The sequence below is a fragment of the Heliangelus exortis genome, chromosome 6 (genome assembly GCF_036169615.1).
Source record: "Heliangelus exortis chromosome 6, bHelExo1.hap1, whole genome shotgun sequence".
NCBI classification, from domain to species: Eukaryota; Metazoa; Chordata; class Aves; order Apodiformes; family Trochilidae; genus Heliangelus; species Heliangelus exortis.
In genome coordinates, this window is record NC_092427.1 from 15,664,429 (window position 1) to 15,689,394 (window position 24,966).

The 24,966-nt window shown below is 43.9% G+C and overlaps 1 protein-coding gene across 1 annotated transcript; it reads left to right on the plus strand.

The window, feature by feature from the left end:
• Nucleotides 1–1,042: 1,042 nt before the first annotated feature.
• Nucleotides 1,043–20,432, plus strand: FRZB (frizzled related protein). The gene is made up of 6 exons (XM_071746804.1): nucleotides 1,043–1,764; nucleotides 10,233–10,280; nucleotides 14,733–14,798; nucleotides 17,362–17,566; nucleotides 17,821–17,884; nucleotides 19,409–20,432. The coding sequence occupies exons 1-6, from the start codon at nucleotides 1,311–1,313 to the stop codon at nucleotides 19,517–19,519; spliced, it is 948 nt and encodes a 315-aa protein (XP_071602905.1). The 5' UTR covers nucleotides 1,043–1,310; the 3' UTR covers nucleotides 19,520–20,432.
• The last annotated feature ends 4,534 nt before the right edge of the window (nucleotides 20,433–24,966 follow it).

Consider the following 24,966-nt stretch of genomic DNA (forward strand, 5'->3'; position numbering starts at 1 on the left):
CATGTATGGATGTTTCTACTCACCTCTCAGTCCCGAAGTTTCATGGAATCATAGAATAGTTTGAGTTGGAAGGAACCTTTCAAGGTCATTTAGCCCAATTCCCTTGTAGTAAGCAGGGTCATCTTCAACTCTATCAGGTTACCTAGATCCCCATCTAACCTGGACTTCACTGCTGGGGGCATCTACCACCTCTCTGGGCAACCTGTTCCAGTGTTTCACCACCCTCATCATAAAATTTTTCTTCCTTATATCCAGTCTAAGTCTACCCTCTTTTAGTTTAAACTCATTACACCTTGTCCTATTGCAACAGGCCATGCTCAGGTTTGTTTCTGTCTTACAATCCCTCTCAGTACTGGAGAGTCACTATAAGGTCTCCATGGAGCCTTCTCCAGGCTGAACAACCCCAATGCTCTCAGAATCACAGAATCATTAAGGTTCAGAAAGACCTCTAAGATCATCAAGTCCAACTGTCAACCCAACACCACCACATCAACTACACCATCTCCTGCAGTTCTACATCCACGTGGGTTTTTTCAACACCATCAGGGATGGTGGCTCCACCGCTTCCCTGGGCAGCTCCCTGTTTGCCTGGTGAGTGCCTTCACCTGAGCCAACAATTTTACAGCTGAGTTAAAGGGATCAAGGCTTCATCAGCAATGATAAAATTTTGTTTAAAAATGCCAAGAAAGCCTTTCCAGGACTAGCACCTTGAGTTTCTGAGTCTGTATCTGTGGTTGCTTTCCTGAGCACTGGCCTCTGGTGGGTGTGTTTCTACTCATGGGCTTGATTTAAGGTAAGGAACCGAAGTAATAAAACCGTGAATACCACAGCAAAGCTCAACCCAAGCACATGTTCGAGGAGTTGCTGGAGAACTTCGTAAATTTAGTCAGTTAGTAAATCGGAGCTTGCTTTTTCCAGACCAAGACCACCCCTTGTCGTCCCATTGCTCTGCGAGCTACCCCAACACCCACGCATGACGGAAAGACTTTTCTGAGGTAGTTTATTTTTCCGCTTGTTTGTTTGTTCGTTTGTTGACAGAAACACACCAGCAACCTCTCCTCTCCCTTCAGCCTGGGACCCGCCTTTCTCCTCGTCCCGGCGTGAGGGAAAAGGCGGGCCCGGGCCTGAGGGGAGAGGCGGGCCCCGTCCCGCCCGGCTGCGGGAGGTGCGGAGGGGGACGGTCGTCGGGGCGGGGCCCCTTCGGCACCGCGGCCACCACCGCCGCCGCCGCCCCCCGCGCCGAGGTCTGCCCGTTCGGTTTCCCCCCCGCCCCCCGCCTCGGCTCGTCGGGGCGGGTGGTGTCCGGCGGTATGTGGCGGGGGTTGGCGGTGTTAGCCCTGGCCGGGCTTCTGGTGCTGGGGAGGGCGCCGGCGGGGCGGTCGGCGGCCTGCGAGCCGGTGCGCATCCCGCTGTGTAAGCCGCTGCCTTGGAACATGACCAAGATGCCCAACCACCTGCACCACAGCACGCAGGCCAACGCCGTGCTGGCCATGGAGCAGTTCGAGGGGTTGCTGGGCACCAACTGCAGCCCCGACCTCCTCTTCTTCCTCTGCGCCATGTACGCCCCGATCTGCACCATCGACTTCCAGCATGAGCCCATCAAACCCTGCAAGTCCGTCTGCGAGCGGGCCCGCGCCGGCTGCGAGCCCGTCCTCATCCGCTACCGCCACGCCTGGCCCGAGAGCCTGGCCTGCGACGAGCTGCCGCTCTACGACCGCGGCGTCTGCATCTCCCCCGAGGCCATTGTCACCGCCGAGGGCGCCGGTGAGTGTGCGGGGACGGAGACGCTGAGGGACACGGGCGGGACACGGAGCCGCTCGGCGCTGCCCGCCCGGACGGACAATGGGCGCCGCGGGCGGGGAGGGGGAGCCCGCCCCGGGGAGCTCTGCCTTCGCTCCGCTCCTGCAAGCTTCTCTCTGAGCCTCTTTGCTTTCTCTCCGATCTTTTTCCCCGCTGCTCTCTTCTCCTCCTGTTAACAGCCGTACCGCTGCTGGGAAAGTTTAGCGGTGGGGAAGGAGAGTGTTGTGTGGCAAGTGACAGCCGCGCCGTCGTGCTTAAAGTGTGGGAGCGACAACTCTTACTTTTCGCCTAAACGGGACGCGCTTTACCCCGCTTTGGTATTATTTTTGTCCACACGTTTTGTTATCCTGCTTTGGTCCCTGGTCGGCATGAGGTTGCCCGCTCAGAGGGGCAGAGCCACCACCAGAGGTGCTCGGGCTCGTCTCCTCTCTTTGCTGCTCGCTCACCTCGGAGGCGGCTGCTCCCCTCCCACCAAAGCCAGCGCACCTCGGGGCACAGCCAGTGAGTGGGTTTTGCGGCAAGAGCTGCGCCCAAAGGAGCCCTGGGCTGGAGCTGGGGGGCTAGGGGCTTCCGAGCCTCCTTCCACGCTAGTGGTGGTGCGAGGACAAAGCCAAACTCATCAGTGTGGTTGGCATTGAGGTCCCCTGTCAGGTCCCTGTGATAAGGGGTCACCGTAGCAGAGGTGCAGCTTTCCTTCCACTGCGTTTCGTTCCCGGCATCCCTGAGCGAGCAAAAGGCACTGGGGTAGCTCCAGCACAGCTGTACCTGACCCCCACGGCTTCCAAGGGGCCATTGGAGCCCCTCAGCTTTCACTGGCTCCCATTTCACTGGTTGCACTCTCTGTGGTCCACCAGACCAACTGATACCGCGTGTCTGGCTGCTGCCCCAGGGTGGCAGAAGCGTCTCTGCGTGGTCAGGTGTAGATTTGTGACCACTTTGTCCATCATGAAGCTGTAAAGCTGCCATTGCTCAGGGACCCTGCTCTGTTACAGCTGTGTGCTCCTGTCACGGCTGCCTTTAGGCTGGAAGAGTTAGAAGGAGAATAGCTCCAGAGTGGCAAGACAACCGCCACAGAAATAGTAAATTGGAGGAACTATTGAATAGGATATGAAGGGAAGCCAGTGGGTGTTTATGGACACATGAGGCTTAGCCTTTTTTAAATGACCACGGCTCCTGTCTCACTTGAAGGAAGTACTTGCTGGTGGTGGAAAGGAGGTATGCTGCAAAGTTGCATTGTTGGTGAGTCTGCCAGACCACTCCACCACAGGAGAGGGAGAGCAGAGCTGGGGAGGGGAGCAGCTGGGAAGTGTGGGAGGCTGAGGCAGGGCTGCACCCAGGCACCCTGCATCCTGGTTGTGCTGCCATCCAGCACCTTTGGTGCCTGCAGTGGCAACCCCAGGCTGTGGCATCTCACTGATGGGCAGCAGATCCCACCTCTCCATTCTCCCCCAGCAGTACCTTGTGAATGAAAGTTTTTGGGTTTTTGGGTTTTTTTTTCATGCTATAATGCTCAGCACAGTACATGACTGTGCTTCTGTCCCCTTACCAGATCCTTTATGTCAGCATGGCCAAACACTGTAATATCTGTCTTCTGCTGACAAAATCTTACGCTTTAGTTTCCTGACCATGGCTCCCAGCCCTGCTTTCCCAGGTGAGCTGCTCTTTCCACTCATCCCCACTTATTTGCAGGCCAGACTAACTCTGCTCCTTTTCTTTCTCCATTGAGTTACCTTCTCCTTCTCTTGAATCTCAACTCAATGACCACACTCTGATATCTCCAGTTGTTACTGCTATTTCTCTCTAACAATTATAATGACTGCCCTTGCCTTTCCATCTTCCTTCCCATGCAGTTGTCTCCAACACATGAACAATCTGTTTTTTGCCTCCAGCTGCCTCAGCTCCAGCTCTCTGGAGGCTGCAGATGTGCTGGGGTGGTTTGGGGCAGTGTGGGTTTGAACACCAAGCGCCTTTCACATTGAGGTGCTTTCAAAACCACGTTAAAAATGGCTCCAAACTGAGGGAGGCTTGGCAGATCTGCAGCGATTTCAAATTTGCAGCATTTCAAATCTGGAGGGAGGAAGTTTGGCTGAAATTGCCCCTGAGTTACCTATTTCTGAGGATCTCAGCAGTACAATAACCTCTTTGAGGGATTCCAGGGCTGGATCCATGAAAACTCTCTTTCAGTGAATGAGAACCTGATGACATTCTCATTTCTGGGTTGAAAATTTTGAACTGATGCATTATGCACCAGACTGAAAGAATCCTTCTTGAGGGAATAAAAGTGCTCCTTTAAAAAGCAGAGCCAAGGAATCCTGTTCTAGGAAGAGGTAAGGTGAACACTTCCAAATTCAATTCTCAAATAAAGGATTTCAGCCAAATAGAAGACACAAATAACCAGCTGCCTAATGGACACCATGCAGAATACCTGCTCTTATTTTATCTCCTAACCACTCTTGCCCCTTGTGCTGTTTGCAAAGTACATCTAATAGGGCAGTCAGAAATACAAAGCTATTTTTTTCACAGGCTTTGGATGTGGAAGAGGATTTTTTTTGTTCTTCAGAAGTGGAATTTTGATTATTCTTTAATTATTTTTTTCCTGCCTGCAAAGTAGCAGGATTTTCTTTTCTTCTTGAGGTCTCTGCATTATTACTGTTTTCTGCATTTGCCTAGTCCCTTCCATAAGGCAGCAACCTGAAGTATGACATAGTCAGATATTTGTCTTTATCTGAGCAGGGACAGGGTTTGGAAAGTCTGATTTCTTTGCCTTTTCCAGTACTGGGCCATCCAGCTTCCAAAGTGCACAGTTCAACCGGGTGCAGGGGCTGTTCTGACACTCTGGACACGCTTGAGTCACTTGCAAGAGGCTGTGGCAGGTTAACATCATGCTGGATAAAGCTTGTACAGACACTCGTGGAAATTCCCTGTCACCATTAAAGTAATTGGTCTTGACTTTTGTTTCAGTGATGCCAAGCTGAAGATCATTTGAAGTTCACTTTTTCTCTTTGACTGACGTTGTAGTAAAAGATGAGATATTCCTCTGTGATTAGTTCTGTTGCCCATGCCTAGCAGACTGTGACTGTTGTAAAACGAGGAGGAACTGTTCTTGGTAAGATCTGAGACAAATCCCAATTTAGAAGCTCACTTTTGGTTATCGAGGCACAGGTTATGAGTCTTCCACAAATATATTCTAGGAGCTCTTTCCATGTACAGTGCAAGTGGTAAGGAAGATCTGGAGATGTTCTCTTTGCAGGAATGAGGCTGGTATTTGTGTCTTTTTTTTCAGGATGAGAGCAGTTCTGCTGGCAAACATTGATACAAGCTGTCTGGTGTATGCAGGAGGTCCCATTCACATGCCCCAAATATTTCAGTCTCCTTGTGCACTCCCTCACATCTGTCAAGTTATCTGCTTCCTTCATTCAGGCTCCTGTCAAATCTTAATTCTGTGAGGCAGCATGAAGAGCAGATAGACAAAACCTGGCTTGGATCTAAAATTTCAATAGCAGGACCCATCTGTAATTTCACTCATTAATAAATGATGAGCCAGACCACAGTCTCTGGTGTTGAGATGCCGACTCAGAAAAGCACTTCAGGATGTGTTCTTGGCTGCTACTATCTAGCAGACTGTTTATGTCTCAAGTGACATGTTTATTTCTGTTTTGAAGAGGGAACTGGCAATAAAACCAGAGCAGTATGAGGGGTACTGTGTGCATTGGAGGACAGATCTATTGGCTTCTGTGTCACCATGTCTTGTTTAGGTTAAAAAAAAGAGCTTGAAGGAACGTTGGGTTGTTAATGAGATGCTGTAGAAAAGGGAAGCAGCATCACAAGGCATCAACCACATGTAATTAATGTCTGAACTCTTTGGGGTGAGTATTGTAAGACAGCTGAGGAGAAATCTGAATTTCTTAAAAAGAATGCCACCTCTTAAACTTTAAAGAAAATTAAACATTAATCAAGCAATGGAGACCTATTTTCTCAAATCTTACAGAACCCAGGATTTCTCCATATAGTCCAAGTCCTCAGTTGTCTTCCTGTCTGCCTGGATGAGTTCACAGTGGCCTGGTCTGTGAATATGGCATTGTATACTCAAAAGAAAAGCAAAAGAACCTTTCCCCATGCTTGTTTTTTGTATGTTATTAACTTCGTTTCCAAAATGGTGGTTTCCAAACTCCAGATCAAATTTACTCTGGCCTCAGACCTCACATAGTTCTGCAACAGGAGTTGAAATGCACAGTGATGCCAGGGGAGTGTTTTGGACTGTGCTGAAGGTGAGGGTGTCCAGATTGTCATTTGTAAAGCTGAGATTTGTTTTGGAGTTTGCTCAAAACTTGGGAGCAACCTCAGTTCTCATTTAAAGAACAAAATCTTAGCTTCAAGTATGAAAGAAGACAGGAAAAGTAAATAAGGGAATTTAAACTTTATTAATTATGGTAGCTAGGCTGAGAACCCTAGGTAGCTTTTACAGTCTAAGCCTCAAGTCAAGACCCAGTGAAATGCCATTAGAACCTGTCAGGATTGTTGTGTGGAATAATTCATTGTGTGGAGCAGCCGTGCTGCCATGTTGACAGCTGCTCTGTGGCTTGAGAGTGCCAGTGGTCTGCATCACATTTGTAACTAGGATCAATGTTTCTATTAACTTTGCTCGTTTTTGCAGCCAGGTTAGCAAAGATCATCTCTGTATTAAGAGCTGAAGTAGACTGCAAAGTCTGAATTAGTGTGTTTTGGAGGGGTTTCTTGATGGGACTCCCAGATGTCTCCATCAGAAGGAAGTGTCCAAGCAGCGATTGCTTGCTGTGATTTTGTTCTTTGGGTCAGTGTGCTGGGAATGGCCTCGATAATAGGTAGACCATAATCTTTAAGTGCAGTAACAATTAGGATCATGTCACTTCTGGCTCTTCCTCACCGTTTTTGTTTTTTTGTTTTTTTGTTTTTTTTTTTAATTCAAACTGTGGTATAAATAAGATGCATGCTCAAAACTAAATTTGACCGAGTTGCTTCCGTTTCCTGAACATATCACTCAGATTGGAGAGCCAGGCGTTGTTTTGTACACTACTATCCAAGTGGCTTTTAATCTCCTCTCCCTGACAGTGTTGTACATTTTTTTATATAGCAGGCCTCTGAAAAGCAATTAATTAAAACAACTTCTTGGAAAAATCAGTTTAGATTTTTTTTTCCCCTGCTCTTAAACAAAATTTAATGGGAAAACTTCGAATTGGAGCTCTGTATAATATTTTCTCCTGGGCAGTCCTGCTTATCATCACTGACAGGTATTTCTTTCAAAAAAGATTTTGTTTAGAGAAAACTTGGCCGAGAGGTCACCTCAGAAGAAAAGCGGAACAATATGAAGTAGTTTGTTTATTTTTATAGTCTTTTGGGTTTTGTTTCTTTCTTTATAGCTGTATTACCATACATACTGGAGGTCCCAGCAGTGTGTGAACCAGCCTGATGGAGGGATGTCTCTGCTCCTTAGACTGCTGGGTTTAGGGGACTGGAGTTTGTGGTTCCTCATGCCCACCTCAGAGCTTGCAGGTGGCTGGTGGCAGGGTTGGCCCAAACCCTTTTCCCCATCACTTCCCCAGTGGATGAGAAGGGACCAGGTGACATGGGCTTGTCTAGGGGAGGGTCAGGGGCATGTAAAGCCTTTCCCAAGATGTGTCCTACACCAAGTGGTGGAGGTCTCTGGTCCCCTCCACAAGCCCACGCTCCTCTCCATCGGTAGAAACTGCTCATCCCAAAATAAAGCATGGGTGCACTGGGAAAGAGAAGCAGCAAGGCAAGTTGAACACTTGCCTGGCCCTGAGCCCTCACAAGCAGGGGAGAGAATCACAAAGTGACCTGCCAGGATCTGTTTAGTCTTCCTTTGCTCATGGACAGACACTGCGCTCTGACCACGTTTTCAGAGCACAAGGTGCTGCAGACACAGGAGCCCTTTCCATTAACATCCATTCTGCGCACAGCCCCTGAACTCCTCCTGTTCCATAGCCACCTACCCACAACCCCTGGTGTACCTACAACCCCTGGTTTGGGGTAGGATAAGGGACCTGGCACATGAATGCAGAATTAGGAAATGGGCTGAGCTTGCTGTGTGTTGTAATTCACTAAGAACAAAGAAAGTTGTGTGCCTAGGAGTAGAATGAAACTTCTGGTGGAAAACAGTTGAGTTCTGTGTTTGTTAGGACCAGGTTTATATCCAGCATTTGCCAGTCCTCCTTGGGTCAGTGTGAGTTTGAAGGACAAATGTCTCAGCTGACACATGAACAATTCACCCCCTGAGTGGGGTTGGGGAAGGCTGCAAACCAGTTTATATTGAGTTGTAATTCCAGAGTGAATTGGACATGGTTTGCTCAAATCCCCATGAAGCTGTGACTGTTTGGATCAGCCCTTGGTTTAGGAAGGGAGAGATCACTTCAGGGCTTCTTTTTCCTTCCCTGTTTCTTCCATGGATATGAACATGGTAAACATTTAACCTGGTACTTCCCTTGCCTCCTCTGCTGTTGCAAATTTTTTCTGCCCCCAGTAAAACTTTTGTTGGTGTAGGAAATGTGATTTGGAGGTGTGAACAATCCTTTTGTATGTGACAGTCATCATGTGGTCACCCTTTTACTTAACTATTCACAAGAGAAAGATGATATTAATCCTTTCATCCTGTGCTGGAATACAAGAAAGCAGCTGGATACAAATCTGATGAAGATATCTTTTTTTTTTTTTTTTTTTTTTGAACCATATATTATTGGTAGGGGTCATGATTGTTAATTACCACCTGATAATAGCAGCTTTTTTAAAATATGAGGCTTGCTCAGGTGAATAATGAAAATAAAACTTGAAAGAATGAGCCTGGGTAATCTGAATTGTTATGAGGCAGCATGGAGAAGCCTTACAGCTGCTGTAGATGTACCTGATCACCACCAATAAAATTGGCTCCATGAAAATGTTGGGTTTGTTCTATCAGCTAAGACCTTGCGGTAGTTTGGAACTTTTTTTTGGAAGAAAATGGGTGTGATTTTTATTAGCAAAAGGATATTGGATGTAAAAGGGCATTTATTCAATTTATTCTTTTTGGTCCAATTATCTATGCCCTTTGTTCTTTATATGGGGAGGAATAATTAATCCTGAAGTCTTAATATTTTTAAGGTAATTATGTTGGTAAGGGAATCAGTTGTTCTTCAGATTTAGTCTTGCTGTAGCTGTCATTCAGCCATGTCTCTTTTTATGTAAAGGAAGTTACATATTGCTATGAGAAGTGTAAATATGCACTAAAATGGAGTTGTTTTATTTTAAAGAAGGATGGCCAAATCAGAAAATTAAGTAAATAATATTAGATCTCTTGTAAAACAGGTATTTTAAATACATTGTCACAGAATTTGTGATTTAATCATGGCCCCAGCCCTTAAAACTCAGTCCACACATCTAAATCCTTCACCTCTATTATTGGTGTCCTGGGCTGTGTTACAGCTTCAGCTGCAGGAGAGGAGTTTTTATGACATGCTCTTTTGTCTTACATATATATATTTGTTCTATATTCTGAAAGCAGTGGTGTTGTATCCATGATAATATAAACATTTAACAAAAACGAAGTTTGAGTGACACCAGCATCCAGAGTTGAAAAAGCTGAGTAGACATTTGGGCATGCAAACATTTGGGCTTTTGCTTTAAAGGCTCTTTTTTTTTTTTTTTTTCTATTTTCTGTATCAGTCTAACAAAGCATATTGCTTCTCTCCCAAGTCTTGTTTCTCTTGCATTTATTTTTTCCTTAACTTGTACAACATTAACATACTTGTTTTTCATGATCAAGTGTATGTATAAATCCCATAAACTGTGTGATTTAATAAACAATAGGTTTGAAATTATGCATTTTACCCATGTGGGATACGTTCCACTTCTGAATGTGCCTGAAAACAGTTCTTTGGGCATTGTGCCTTTTTTTTCCTTCTGTTCCCTATCTGGCCTTCAAACTAATCTGTGTTTTTAAACCAAGGGGAAGGTCTAAAACATTTGTTTTGGCATTTGCTTCAGTTATATGATTGTGGTTGGTTTGATTTCCTCAGTAACCAAAAAAAAAAAAAAAAAAACAAAACGAAAACAAAAGTAGTTTCTCGATCATCTAATTAAATGCAAATAGTATGTGTACTTTTTGTAGATCCTCATAAGTTAATGCCATAAATTTCTATCCCCATTCTAAACCTGCCAGTCTGTGCAGCAGTAGAGATGAAGTATTTAATCTGCTTCAGCATTTAAACATGATGTGATGGGTTTGGGTGAAATTCACAAGAAATTGTCAATTTTAGCAGGCTGGCCTGTAGAACACAGCAATCTGTTTATTAATTGAGTAATGAAATGTACTAATTATTAGAGCATTTTAATGTGAGTGTATTGAACCAATCCAGTACTAAAAATACTAACATTTCTTTGCATATTTTACAAATCCATGCCAGATTTCCCTATGGATTCCAATAATGGCAACTGCAGAGGCACCAGCATCGGTGAGTACATTTTCATAAAAACTATATAATAACCTCTAGCCTTTCAAATCCTTTTAATACCTAATAAAGTAATAGGAGTACTTAGTTATGCATAAATACTCAGGTAACGTAGATGGCAGATGGCACATGGGCTTGGTCAGCCTGTGGACCTCTCAGTGGACAAGTCAATTAGCACATCTTTCTGCACTCATCTCTTTACTTTTGTCAGGGCAAAATTCCCATCAAATCCTTAGGGCTGTGCTTATTTAATTAAAAGTTTTGTCTTGAACAGTGAGAATGTGCATTAAGTGGATTTGCATAGGGTCAAACCAGTGGAGGTAAGAGTTCATTCTACTTAAAAGCTTACAAATTCAATTTGGCACTTTTTGTAGATAATAGCAAAACTCCTATCAACCTGAGGAGATGGAGGCCAAGACCTTCTGAGACTGGTTTTATTCCAACTGGGCCCCCCATTGCTTTTTATTTTTGTTTTTGTTTTTGCTGACTAAACCCCCTTGACTGTTACCACTAGTCACAGCAATGCAAAGAAGCAAATAGCTAATATATATATTAGCTTCATAGCTAATATATATATTATAGAAATGTGAATCTGTTGCTTAAGCAAGCCAATGACTGTATGTTTCCTTGACTTTTATGATGATTCCATTAGAAGTTTTTCTCTTCAGCCTTTCTTTGACAGCAAGATGACACTTGGAAACCCAGCATTGGCCATCATGCCTTCCTTTCTCCAGAGGTGTTGATGAGCTGTGGTGTGCACTGATGCTCAGATTATTGATATAAACACCTAAGTGTGGCTGTGGAACATAAAAATGGATACCTACATAATATTGGGTAACTTGAGCATTAATCTCTGACCAAATTGAGAAAAAGATATTAATAATGCCCAGCTTATAGTATAGTTTTAAAATGTGGGAGTAGGTCCCAATGTGGAAGGAGCTATGAAGGTGCAAAATATTATTAAAACTACAATTAGAAAAAAGCTTGAACTAGCTTCACTTTAAATTGGCTTGAGCATGGGGCTGAGTCTGAAAGATTTTCCAAAGATTCTTATTACTAACGCTTGTTTATTCTTAGTTTTGAGCTGTTTGCACTTTTGTGGTATTGAGAAAGTGCTCTACAGTGTCTGTACAAAGAGCACACAAGCTTCACTTTGAGTATGAAAGTAAAACTGGGATACCTTCATCACCTTCTATCAAAAATAGTAATTGTATCTATAGCACTGCTTGTCCTTAGGGAGGTAGACAGCATGGAATAACATAAGTGACCCTGCAGTGGAAGAGAAAAGAGTGAGATTTAATTGTCCAGTTGCTGTCATGATGCATTTTGACATCATAAAAACAAAACCGAATCTAAAAAAATCCCATTTAAAAAAATAAGGTGAAATCAGAAAAATTGCTGACAAAAAGGAAGGGTAATATGTTTGTCACTGCCTTTTGCTGTGCAGACACCATTTTTGGTTCAGTGCACTGCACCTGTTTCAACTGACACACACACACAGTTCAACCTCTTAAAAGACTGTGATTCATGATTGCTTTACTTGTATGTTCAGTAAAGTAAATTTGTAATTTTGCCATTGCCAATAGAATTATTATTCTGCAAGTAGCAACCCAGTTTGTTTTAAAAAAGATCCTTGGCTTGGCTCTGTGGTTTCTACAGCACATTGCATGCACTGCTCTGCATGGTTGCGTGGGTTATCCCTGTTCAAGGCAACTTTTATTCTTGTCAGTGTCCACTGGTAAAACCTTCCCTCAGAGTCTGGAAGGGGCTTTTTTGGGGGGGGAGCTTTTTTTACCTCTCCTGTCAGTAAACTACATTGTTGTCTGCTTCATCAGATGCTTTTCAAGTCACTTAGGAATTTTTCCAGAGGTTTTTTAATCCTTAATTTTTCAGGGAAACATTTGCCAGGTTTGAGCTTTTATTAGTCCTATATTGACTTGTATTAAAAGAGAATATTTAATAGCAAAGTTAGCTGAGATCTCAGTAAAAAATATTAGCCTCTGCTGCCTGCCTCAGTACTTGGAATGTAACCTTCTTGTGGTCCCAGGGCTCTTCTGGTAATTCTGGAAGCCTCAGAGGTGACTACCATGTAAGATGGGACTTTCCCTCAGCATTAAGAGATGCAGTAAATTTTTATAGCTACTTTTTGTAGGTGTTCAATTCCCTAGGGAAAGCACAACTTTGCCAGCAACTTCAATCCATCAAATGTGTGTTCTCTACATTGTACTTCCTTTGAAAGTCACTGTAACAGGAATTGGGAGAGAGGAGTTGTTTCTAGGTCTACAACCTTTTAACCTACCTGGGCAAGTGACTCTGTTATTTTCTGCATCTCTAAATAGTAATTAGGAATTACACAGTGTTTTGTCAAGTTTTTGAAATGAAAATTTGAAAAGCAAGAGGGCAACTTAGGAGGGATCCTTCATTAGGGACATGGACAGGTCTGAAAATTGTTTATAGAACAAGACTAATAAAATATATTCCTCAAATTAATAAAATAAATAATCCAATACCATCTTAAAATGGAGGGAAATGTGACTTTATGTATTCTTGTCTTGTAGTTTAGACTGTTCTATTCTACTTGTGCCACAGAGCAAAGTGCTGTAGAGCAGGAGAACATTAAAGTCTTGCTGGAGGTGAACATTGAGCTGCCTGAGTGAGTGTGGGTCATAGGAGCACATCTTTTATGGCCTGTTTCAAGGCAGCTTATAAAATGGGCCATAATTTGGCCTAAACTGTGCATGAGCTCCCACAGGCAGAAGGGAAGCCAAAAATCACTTCCCTTCTCTGCCTTTATTATTTTAACACAGTCTCATACAAAAGCTGAAGTCTGTAGGACTCTATATATAGATTCCTGCGGATGTGCTTGAAATTCAAGGAAACAATATACTCTTCTTTTGAAATGTTCTCCTCTTTCCTGTATTTTTTTTTGTATTTTCAACTACAATAAGTCTTTCAATAGAAAATAAATAATGATTGGAGAAGTCCACAACCATATCATTCCATCTCTCTTTTTTATTTTTTTAATACATAGAAATCTTGTATAGCACATGAAAGTTCTTTTTCAGACTCTTCATGTTGGTTTTAACTAAATCACTACATTATATGTATTGGTATTATGGATTATAGTGTATAGAAATAGGCTTCCACTTAAATATGAAGTCAAAGGTTAAAATAGATGACCATGTGTACATAACACTGGGTGTTTGAAATGACTCCACCAAACTTCACTTAGAGACTAACTTGAAATAAGTAAGTTGTTTGCATTAGAACTTCCAGCTATGAAATACCGATGGTGTCAATGAGCACAGGGGTCTGGAGCTTCAGTGTTAGCTCTTTCCAGACACTAATGAGAATGTTTTTACCTCCCTTATTGCTCCCAGCTGTCTGGAAGCAGCACCACTGGAAGCACTGCTCTGACAGCCTCATTTGTATTGTCTCTTGAAGGCTATCCTTACCTCCATAAGGGCTAACAATGTCCCTCTTTTAATTAAACCTGAGGTTCTGGATCATAAAAGAAAATGTGTAACATTTACCCCCCAAATTGAGGAAAAGTACAGAGCAGGATCAAAAGTGGCTGCAGTAGTCAAGTGTACCCCTTCAGCCTCTTAAACTCAGTGTCTCTGATATCTCCTGCCAGATGCTGCTGAAGAGACATGGTTGAGGTTTCATTTTGTCAAGACTGTCCCAGAAGCTTTTGGAGCAGGGACCCAGGTTCTGCTTGGTCCCACCACCCTCTAATGTGCTTCATCTTTTGACTGTAGCTCTTGAACATCTTCAGGTGTGAAAGGGCTGTGCCCCTCTTAAGAAATCATACAGTGCAGCTCCAAGGATGGGCTGTGTTCTGTACAGTGAAAGCATGTTAGGCAGAACATCCCAGTTTGCTAAATCAAGCTGGGACATGTAGTCTTCAATCAAATGTTAAATCATACCCTGTCACAGTATTTTCTTTTTGTATCTTTTTTTATGGTCTGTGTGATTAAAGGTGCAGAAAGGAGGGCATTCACTAAGTGTAGTGCAGGAGAGAGAATGGTATTTTGAAGATAGAGAACTGCAGCACCAATGAGCAAAGGAGAGACCAGGATTGAACCTCGAATTGGCTTAAATATGAATTGTCTTGAAATACCCTTGCCATTTTATGATTCTAAAATGGAAGACTGTGGTTACTTCAGACCCCAAGCCCTTGTGTCTTGATTGTTGTGGTGTTTGGTTGGTTTTACTGCTTTGGTTTGGTTTGGATATTTTTGTATTTTAGAGTGTCAGGTTTTCTCCTAGAAACCTTTCAGGTCTCATGGACAGTTCCACAGGAGTTCTCTCTGGGTTTTTAATATTTCACTTCTCTGTAATAAAGAAGTCAATTCAGTGAAATTTTTATTACATGTGAGCTTGAGGTTTTGAGGAGATTGTTACTGAACTTGTGCTCATTTCTTTTCTAAACAAAACTGTCTGGTTTTATAGATCGCTGCAAATGCAAGCCTATCAAAGCCACCCAGAAGACCTACCTACGCAACAACTACAACTATGGTAAGATCAGCTGCATGGCCAGCTCCCAGCATTTGTAAGGCTATAGTAAAAGGAAAATTTTCATTAAAAAAAGCCTGTGGTCCCAATAACCCAGTAGTGCTTGTTACAGAAGGCAGATGTGGTCTGAAACATTTCCAAACTAGAAGTGTGGAGGGCATCAGCAAGTCAAGTGTTGTTTCAGTGTCAGTGCAGGCATTTGGGGTTTGTGCACTTCTTCAGTGTGAAAAGTGATGTGACAAAAGTAAAGTTGCTGTGCTTGAGCTGCCTCTTTGATTCTTTTGCAGGAAAGGATGTTTTTACTAGGTTTCATGCCTACAAGCTCACCATGGGAGCTGACGGGCATGCTAGGTTCTTTCCTTCCAGTGTATTGAAGCCGTCAGTGAACACCTTGCTGACTGCCAGTAGCCCCTGTAAAAGTACACAGTGTCCTCAGAATCACAGAATGGTTTGAGTTGGAAAGGACCTTAGAGATCATTTAGTTTCAACCCCCCTGACATGGGCAGGGATACCTCCCACTAAGCCATGTTGCTTCAAGCCTCACCCAACCTGTCCTGGAACACTTCCAGGGATGGGGCAGCCACAGCTTCCCTGAGCAACCTGTTCCAGTGTCTCACCTATTTCTTCCTAATGTCTAAGCTTAATCCATTCTCTTCCAGTTTAAAACCATTACCAGTTGTCATCTCACTCCATGCCCTTATTAAAATTCCCTCCCCACTTTCCTGTAGCCCCTTCAGGTACTGGAAGGCCTCTATAAGGCTCTCTTCCCGGAGCCTTCTCTTCTCCAGGATGAACAACCCCAACTCTCTCAGTCTGTCTCCATAGCAGAGGTGCTCCAGCCCTCTTATCACCTTTGTGGCTTTCCTCTGGACTTGCTTCAACAACTCCATGTCCTTCCAGTGCTGGGTGCTCCAGAACTGGACTCAGCACTGTAGGTGGGGTCTCACAAGAGCTGAGACCTTCCCCTCCTAGGAGCAGAATCACCTCCCTTAACCTGCTGGCCATGCTTCATTTGATGCAGCCCAGGATGCTGTTGCACTTAACCCAGGTGCAGGAGTCCATATTATGTCTTCTCTTGCTGAGATTGTCCTGGTCTTCAGGCAGATCAGAGGTCCAGGCTCCTGCTTTTCTATGTACTGTTTGTTTTAAGCAAGTCAGGCTGAAGAAGCCAGTGAATACCTATCACAGGAACTGAGCAATTGGGCCCATCCTTTTTCCCATTAATCATGTGAATAGCCTCAAGCTCAGTGAACTAAAGACTGCATTTAAATGGTAATGGTTGATTAATGTGTATTAAAAGGATGCACATATACAGGTTGTCAGAGAAGCTTCCTTTAAAAACAGATCCTGTTAAAAGCTGGAAAAAATATAATTGTATTCAGTCATTGCTATTTTTTAGGTGACTGGTCAGTTTTATGTTGTGTTGGTTGTTGTGTTTGGAAGAGAATTACTCTAGTGGCTAGATGGTAGAGAGTAACTGAGCATGCTACTGCCCATCCCCTCAGGCTTTTGAAACTAAAGAGGTTTCAAAATGCATTTGAAATAACTCCAAACTGAAACAAGACTTGGTTTTAAAAGAGTTTAAGAAAGGGAATCACTTGAGGTAAATTGCATACATTAAATGCAAAGTTATTGATTGTTGGGAGCTGTATTTCATGTGGCTGCAGTACAGGCTGGCTGATGGTCTTCATGGGCAATACATGTGAAGAGAGGAGGTATAAGTCCATGGTTTTCTTTCTTCCATATTACCTTTTTCACATAGGTTAGCAGAAATTTGGAATCCAGGGCATCTGCTATTTGCAACGGGAAGGGACTTCTGTTTGGAAGCTGTGAAAGATGTGGCATTCTCTAGAGCATGACCTCTGGATCTTTGCCATTTGCATGTGGTCTCAGTTCAGCAGTTCCATGAGAGGAACGAAAAACATTGCCTTTGAAAGGTAGCTTTTCCTCCCATGCAACTTATGGCAAAAAGAAAGGGTGAGGAACGAAAATTAGATGGGTCATCAGGTCAAGATCAGGAGCATTTGGAGTTCATAAAGAGCACAGCAGGTTGCTGCTGGGTCACTGGAGAGAGGATAAAAAAGGTAAGGGTGTGTCATCTGGCAGAAGAAGTGATAGAAGAAGTTTTAATGCACATTCACATTTCAAGGAGGGTTGAGAGTGACAAATTAAGTTTGGTCATCTGTACTGCACAGTAGTCAAAGAGAGAGCAGTTAGAGCTTGAGGGAGTAGAAGAGCACACAAGGAACGAATGAAATACATTTAAAGAGGAAAGGGAGCAGAAGAAGAGATGTTAAAGCCTGACTTTAACAGGATGTATCTCCAACTGGTTTGTAATTCCTGCTTGTCACCACACTGTTATGTGATACACTGAGCTACCTGAGCCCTCTCGGGGGAGGATGAAATAAAGAAATGGAGAGATGAGGTCAGGGATGTTGCTGGAGTTGAGCTAAGCTTTTGATAATAGACCATGCAAAAGGCTAATTCCAGAGGTCACCACAAATGGCTCAGGGGTGAGCAGCATTATCTGCTTCTGCTAACTACACTCTTTGTGACTTTTACCCAGTCATTAGGGCTAAAGTAAAGGAGGTGAAGACGAAATGTCACGATGTCACTGCAGTTGTGGAAGTAAAGGAGATCCTAAAATCTTCCCTGGTGAACATCCCAAAGGACACTGTAAACCTCCACACGAACTCTGGCTGCCTGTGCCCACCACTCAGTGCCAATGAAGAGTACATCATTATGGGCTATGAAGATGAGGAGCGCTCCAGGTAACTCTTTATCCATTGTCCCTGGAACATATTTGTTGTTGTTTGTTCCCCTGCCAGGACAGCTGAACTTCAGACCCACCAGGAAAGGAAAACTTGGAGTGACTCTGTTCATCTCTTAATGGCATTCGGGGGGCGAGGGAGGGGGGAGGGGGGAAGGCTCTCTGGAGACACAGAGATTTTATTCTTGCATTTATTGGGTTGTACAGCTTCTCTGTGCCTGTTGATGGAGTAACTGATTGTTGTCTGTTGTGTAGGTTGCTCTTGGTGGAAGGATCCATAGCTGAGAAATGGAAGGATCGACTGGGTAAAAAAGTAAAGGTAAGAAAATCTCTCCCCAGAAGTCAAATGTTGCAGATCCCACGAAACGTCTACCTAATCTTTTAAAAAATACACATACTAGTTAATTAATATCAAGGATCAAAAATTAACTTGGTCTGTTATGTTCTGTATTATTTAGAAATGCTGAATAAAGGGATACATTGAATCACCCTGAAGAACAGCAGCAGCAATCAAAACCTCCCTCCCAAACAAGCCAGCACATGCCTGCTTAATTGGGATTGTGATACTAAGTAAAAACCATAAAGATAAGAGGGCCTTACAGGTGTTTTCCAGACTAAGTCAGAATTATGTTTTTCAGATTGATGTTATTTAAATACAGCTCTCTTACCAAATTGTGTGAATTAGTTATTACTCTAAATTTACCTTCCTGCCTTAGATGAGGGAGGTATGAGATAAGTAAGCCCTGTCGTAGCAAACTGGAAGCAGTGAGCTCAAATGCAAGCACTAGTTGAAAATATATTGTGATGTTTTACAATTTTGATGTATTCTAATGCCTTCCACATTCTGAAAGGATTGCCTTTAAAAGTTTGATGCACCACACAAGGTATCAGTGATTTCACAGTTGAGAGGAGTGCCATTTTACACAGAATCTTCTTGTTTTAACGCAGTTTCTCAGTCATTGGTTTGACATATTGGTTATGCCTGTGCAAACAAGTCTCCTTTCCCACTCATCTTTTTTCTAGTGGTGTCTGGTGGAAAAGTACAGTTCTGATGACAAATGGAAGTTTTTCTGTGCATGTTTGTCACATCCACGGTGATCACATGAGTGAAAAGATACGGAGATTTTGTTCCAAGTTGTCATTTGTTTTGGCAGAAGCCTATGAAATCCAACACAGCAGAGCAAATACTACTTTACTGCCATGGGCTGACTTCTGTTCAGTTCCAGTTTTTGGTTTGCCATATTATTTTGGGGTTTTCTGGGGGGAACTGACTTTTTTTCTCTCACTTATTTCCTTGTGGCCTGCAACCCACTGCCTCCACCCTTGCACTCCTTCTGGAGCTGCTGAGGACCACATGACATCACCCACCATTTGTCATCATCATCTCCCTTTCCAAAATCAGCATCAGTTGCACCAACTATGTTTATAAGGTCTTTTTGTACTGTGGTTGCTATTACCTGAAAAAGCAAAAGTAAATAATTACAATTTTTTAAAATTAATAAAAATCTCTCAACTTTTTTTCCACCCCTCTCCCCCCAGTGACTGCACAGATAGCTTCATTCACATTTTATGATGGAGGAGATGAGATGCTTTTCTTCTGAAGCCATTATGTCTTGTATCAGCCCCTTCATTCCCAGGGGCTTCAAGAAAGCCAGGAAATGGGTTTTTTCTGTTGAAAGTGACTTTTACTGATAACCTCACATTCCATGAGCTGAGCCCAGCACAGGATAACGTGCTGGAAACCATGATGCCTTTTATTGTTGTGCTGCTGTTTGTAAACATACACAGTTGTTTTACAAGTGATTTATGACTTCTTTAACCTCCTTTGCCTTCCCCTACGCAGCGCTGGGATCAGAAACTCCACCACCTTGGGAAGGGGAAGGCAGAGCCTGGACACAGCGACTCCGCTCCCAAGCCTGGCAAACCCAGCAGTGCCAGACAAGCACGTAGTTAGATGTGAGACCACCATACCTTGACATGCAGTGGACTATCTACCAAGACTTCATTGTTGAAGCAGCAAAGGAGAAATTGCACTATTGCACGTTATATTCTATTGTTTACTATGAAATAATGTTTTAGCTTACGTTAGTTTTTATTCTCCCTCCTTGTTTTCTGCCTTTTTTTTTCCAGATGTGTGCAAGCTCTGGAAATACATATTTTTTTCTGTTACTAAGAAGGGTAGAAAACTGCCCTTATGAGATGGGGAAAGATAAGGACAAGCTGAATTTACCATTTTATCTTCTCAGTCTTCCTAGGGAGGAAATTCTGGTGCAGGCAGGGATGAGATCTGGTGAAGCCCATTGCTTGCTGTCATGATCCACAATGGCTTCCCCCTTTGACTTTTCTTGGTCACTGTTAGCTAAAACTTGTTGTGTTGGGGGGAGGCTATTGATCTGGTTTCAAGTGCTTAAAGATTTTAATTCTGAAATATATAAAGAAGTGATGTTAAGATAACTGTTTTAATCAGTACACCTTTGTTAAGTTTTCCTACTCATAAATAAACCACTTCGTGTAAGCCAAAGTGTAACTTAAAATATTATCTGTGACAAACACAGTGTGCTTGTACACAGGGAACCTGGGTTTTCCAGTGCTCTAGATGCTGCAGGAAAGGTTGAATAGCTCTGTTACTGCAGGATGTAATTTATGACATACTTCTCTTATAATGGCAGTTTTTTCCCCTTTTCTCCTTTTTCTCTGCTGAGTTATAGGAGTAGACTGACTCACCAGGCCTGCTTCTCAGTACAGGTCTGCACTTTATCCTTTTCATTTTGTGGTGTTATTCTTAAATCTGTGCCTACATAAACAAGTGTCCAATGCTCAGTAAAATATGTCCAATAAAAGAATTGTAGTTGTCAACACAGACCTTATCTAACTTCTGAACCAATGTCATATTTTTTATATTACTGTTCAAAATATTTTAAGAAAAAAAATTGTTCTTTTACAGAATTCGTTGCTGGTAGTGCCAATATATTTGAAATTATCTTCTGCTTTCCTGTTCTCTCATGTTCAAAAGAAATTAAAAGGGGCTAAAGCAAAGACCCATCCTCTTTGCTGTAGCCTAAAGAGGGCTATTTCACTCTATTTCAGATACAAAAGGCTGTTGTGTTCTCAGCTGTTTTTTAGCTCATTAGGACTGCCTTAAGTAAAGAAAACAGTGGTGCAGTTGCAAGGTATTTTGAAAATATGATGGTAAGTAAACACAGAAGTATTTGGGAATATTTATAATAATGCTATATTAAAAATTCAGTTAATAACCAGAGATCTCATGGCAGGTTCTCCATTGGGCTGGGTATCAAGCCAAGTTGAAACCTAGAACTGCTTTCTGCAACACTTGGAATGTTTTTGTTTTTTTTTTTTTTAAATGAAAAATAGAGGGGTAACTTAGGGGAAAGGTTGGCTCTGAAGGCTAAGAGTGGCAAATTAAGTCTCCATCTAGTCCAGTGCGTGCCCACTGGTGGGCTTGGAAGCTGTAAAAGGACATTGAAAGAGGAAGCTGAATTAGGTGTAGCTTCCATCTATTTACCAAGCTCTTCTATAACAGCATAGAGACATACAACTTTCTGATAGCTTTTAACTCTTTACTTGCAGTGAAACTTCTTGAGGGTATTGCTCAGTCTATTATGAAAACCTTGATAGCTTGGGATGGAGTGCTCTGTAATGCTTATGAGTATTGTTTCTTCTGCAAATGCAAAGACTTTCCTTTTTTTTTTTTTTTTTTTTTTTTCAGAACTGGTTTGTTTGGAGGCATCACTATAATCCCCTAAAAGGAGCACAAACTAACCCAGCTCATTAATTGTGTTCAACATGGTCATTTTACTGGGTGATGCACAGACCTACATGTGCTCATGTGACCGGGTGTCATGGGATGTATAGGAAGGTTGATTAAAACCATGCCTCTCCCACATCTGGGTTCTATTAGTCCAGAGAGAAAATATGCAGCTTAAAATCTCTGTGGATAATTAGCCTGACATCCTGCTTATCAGAAGGCACCCTTTCCTGGTGCCACTCTACAGAGGAGAAGGCAGGAGGAATGAACACCAAAGCTGCTTGTTCTCAAGCTATGTCTCTGGTCTCTGGCAGGGGTTGACTCAGGGTTTTGATAAATCTGTGCTGTTAGTAACAGCACGAAAACAGCTTCGTTTCAGCCTGGGTGTTACTGTTTTGGGGTTCAATTCCTTCTGTTAAAGCCAGCAATAAGCAGAGTCACTATGGTGAGAACAACTTTCAGATGGCTGCCATGAGAGCAGCACTGTTCAGTGGAGCAGGGCTGCAGGCAGAGGCAGTGCTGGTAGCATCAGCAGGCAGCTGGGGGGCCTCCTGCTCTCAGAAAGTCTTTGTTCCCCAGAAAACGCAAAATCACCAGCCCTGGGGGGAAGGGGGTGCAGTGTTGGGCTGGGGGGAGGCAATTGGCAGGGGGAGATAGCTGCTTTTAAAGGGGGGATAAGGTATCAGCCTATAGGACAGGACAGAACTGGAATAAGCTGTTTCTTTTTATTTGATTCTAGTGTATTGAGCCTGAGAAAAGCATCAGTCAAGCAGGATGGGATATATCTACACCGAACTACACCCTGGGCAAATCCAATGCCTGCTGGGAAGAGGTGGGCTGTGAGGGTCCCCTGTGCTTTGAGGGGCTGCCAGTGCCACCCTCTGGTTCCCTGCACGCTGCTGCTGTTCTGTAAGGTGCTGAAATCCATACCTTAGAGGGTTTGTATGTAATAAATTAGGCAGGTAAGTCAATGAGACACTAAGAACTTCAGACTTCGATAAGTTTAGGAGGTTGCTTGGTGGTATCCCCTGGGATATAGTCCTCAAGGACAAAGGAGTCAAGAAAGGCTGGACAGTCCTCAAGAGGGAAATCCTTAAGGCACAGGCACAAACTATACCCGTGCATCTTAAAATGAGCTGGTGTGGCACAAGACCAGCCTGGCTGAACAAGGAGCTTGGGGCAGAACTCAGGAAAAAATGGAAAGTCTATGGGCTATGGAAGGAAGGGCAGGTAACTTGGGAAGATTACAAAGTTACTGCAGAGATACGTAGGAAGAAAACTAGAGAGGCCAAAGCTCAGCTTGAATTAAATCTGGCCAGTATCAGTAAAGATAACAGAGTTTTTATAAATACATAAATAGCAAAAGAAGAGCAAGGGAGAATCTCCCTCCTCTACTTGACCTGGGAGGGAAACTCCTGATTGATGACATGGAAAAGGCTGAACTGCTGAGTGCTCATTTTGCCTCAGTCTTCATCAATGCCAATTGCTTCCTGAGGGTGCAGCTCCCTCAACTGAATGACCAAGATGGGGAGCAGAATGAGGCCCCCATGGTAAGCCACAGACCTGGGCAAGAGTGGTTAGAGAGCTGTGAGTTGGAAAGGGACCTGGGAGTGTTGGTTGACAGTCGACCTAATATGAGTCAGCAGGGTGCTCAGGTAGCCAAGAAGGCCAATGGCATCCTGGCTTGTATTAGGAACACTGTGGCCAGCAGGAATAGGGAGGTGATCATCCCTCTGTACTCAGCTCTGGTGAGGCTGCATCGAGAGTCCTGTGTTCAGTTCTGGGCACCTCACTATAAGAGGGACACAGAAGTGCAGGAGCCTGTCCAGAGAAGGGCAACAAAGCTCCTGAAGGGCCTGGAGCACAATTCCTATGAAGAGCAGCTGAGGGAGCTGGGGGTGTTTGGTCTGGAGAAGAGGAGGCTGAGAGGAGACCTTAGAGCTCTCTGCAACTGCCCCAAGGGAGGTTGGAGTGAGGAGGGAAACAGCCTCTGCTCCTGAGTGACTGTGACAGGACCAGAGGGAATGGATGGAAGCTGTGCCAGGGGAGGTTTAGGCTGCGTGTTAGGAAACATTTTTTCACTGAGAGGGTTGTCAGGCATTGGAATGGCCCAGGAGGGTGGTGGAGTCACCATCCCTGGAGGCATTTAAAAGGCATTTGGACCTGGTCCTTGGAGACATGGTTTAGTAGTTGATTCTGGTGTTAGTCAAAGGTTGGACTGGATGATCATGGAGGTCTCTTCCAACCTAAACATTCTGTGGTTCTGTGATTCTGTGACTGAAGTGAATGTTTTGTGCTGGGGAAATAATACAGCTGGGAGCTCTGAAATCCAGTGCAGGAGAGATTTACTGGCCACAGTTGTTTCTCTTCTCTCCCACAGAATAGCCCAAGCCCCCCAGGTCATGCCTGCTCCAGGTGACAGTTTGCAGAGCACTTGGAACTGGGACCCCTGGTTTGCCTCTCACTCTCTGGTAGTGTTGGTCTGTAACCTAAAAAGAATAAAGAATCCTTTGCTTCATTTGTAGGACAGTGGACAGTTCAACAGCCTCCTGTATGCAGGAGAGAGCTTTGTAAGTCATTTGGTGATCCATGGAGAGGGATTTTCATTCCTTCCTAACATGACACAGGTTATTTGGTCATTATTGGCTGTGGACAGTAGTGTTGGAGCACAGACAGATGCAGACTCTGGTGATGATTTCTGTCTTGCTGCATGTGAGCCATGCCTAGCAATTTCTTCACACTCTGGGCTTTGCAAGCCTTCAGCAGTGAAGGAATGAACAGAGGAAGGAAAACAAAGTGAAACCATTTCTGCAATGCTGTTTCCCTTTCCTGAGGGCAAACACCAGAGCCCTGTGCATAAGATGCATTCCCAAGTGGTGGAAGCACCAACAGTGTTAACAAGGATGAGACCAAAAAGCAATGTGTCCCAAAAGCTGCTTGTAACTGCATCATTTGCAGTGTCAGTAGTCAGGCACTGCTAGCATTTAAATCATCCACAAAACACTGTGGGCTCGACCCTCTTCATCAAAATGTCCTTATTCTCTGTATTTTGAGGGAAAAGGAGATAAAAAAAGTAGCTTTGTTTCCTGTAGGGTTCCTGGGAGAGCTGTGTTTGCCTGCCCCTCTGACCTTCTCACCTTGGGGATTTCAGCCCCCCCTCCCCTGAGCACTGGGTAAATCAGTGCCTGGTTCTTCCCACGCTTCCCAGCCTCTGGAGAGCATCAGCCTGTGCTCCAGACCTGGGGCTGCCTTGCACAAGGCTTCCCAGACGTGAAGTATAACCTTGCTTTTTCACCTCCTGCTGAAGAAATGTGTGTAGGTGCAGAATGGCAGGAGCTGTGGCTGTGTAGATGTGCAGCTTCTCTACGGTTCCGAAATAGGCCAGAGGAGGATGCAGAAAATCCTGAGGCTGAATCACTCCCTCAGTAATTCCCTGTGGTATGCAGTGAAACTCAGGGGAATGACCCCACATCAGCAGCAGCTGAGCCCCCCATTCGATTTTGACATTAGGAAGAAATTCTTCAGTGTGGGGGTGGTGAGACACTGACCCAGGTTTCCCAGGGAAGCTGCGGGTGCCCCCTCCCTGGAAGTGTTGCAGGTCAGGTTGTGTGGGACGTGGACCAACCTGGTCTAGT

Bases quoted from the DNA above. Each gene is read 5' to 3' on its own strand.
- FRZB (XM_071746804.1), top strand. From the start codon at position 1,311: ATGTGGCGGGGGTTGGCGGTGTTAGCCCTGGCCGGGCTTCTGGTGCTG. The intron at 10,281-14,732 runs GTGAGTACATTT...CTGGTTTTATAG, and splicing joins CTGCAGAGGCACCAGCATCG to ATCGCTGCAAATGCAAGCCT. The intron at 14,799-17,361 runs GTAAGATCAGCT...ACTTTTACCCAG, and splicing joins ACGCAACAACTACAACTATG to TCATTAGGGCTAAAGTAAAG.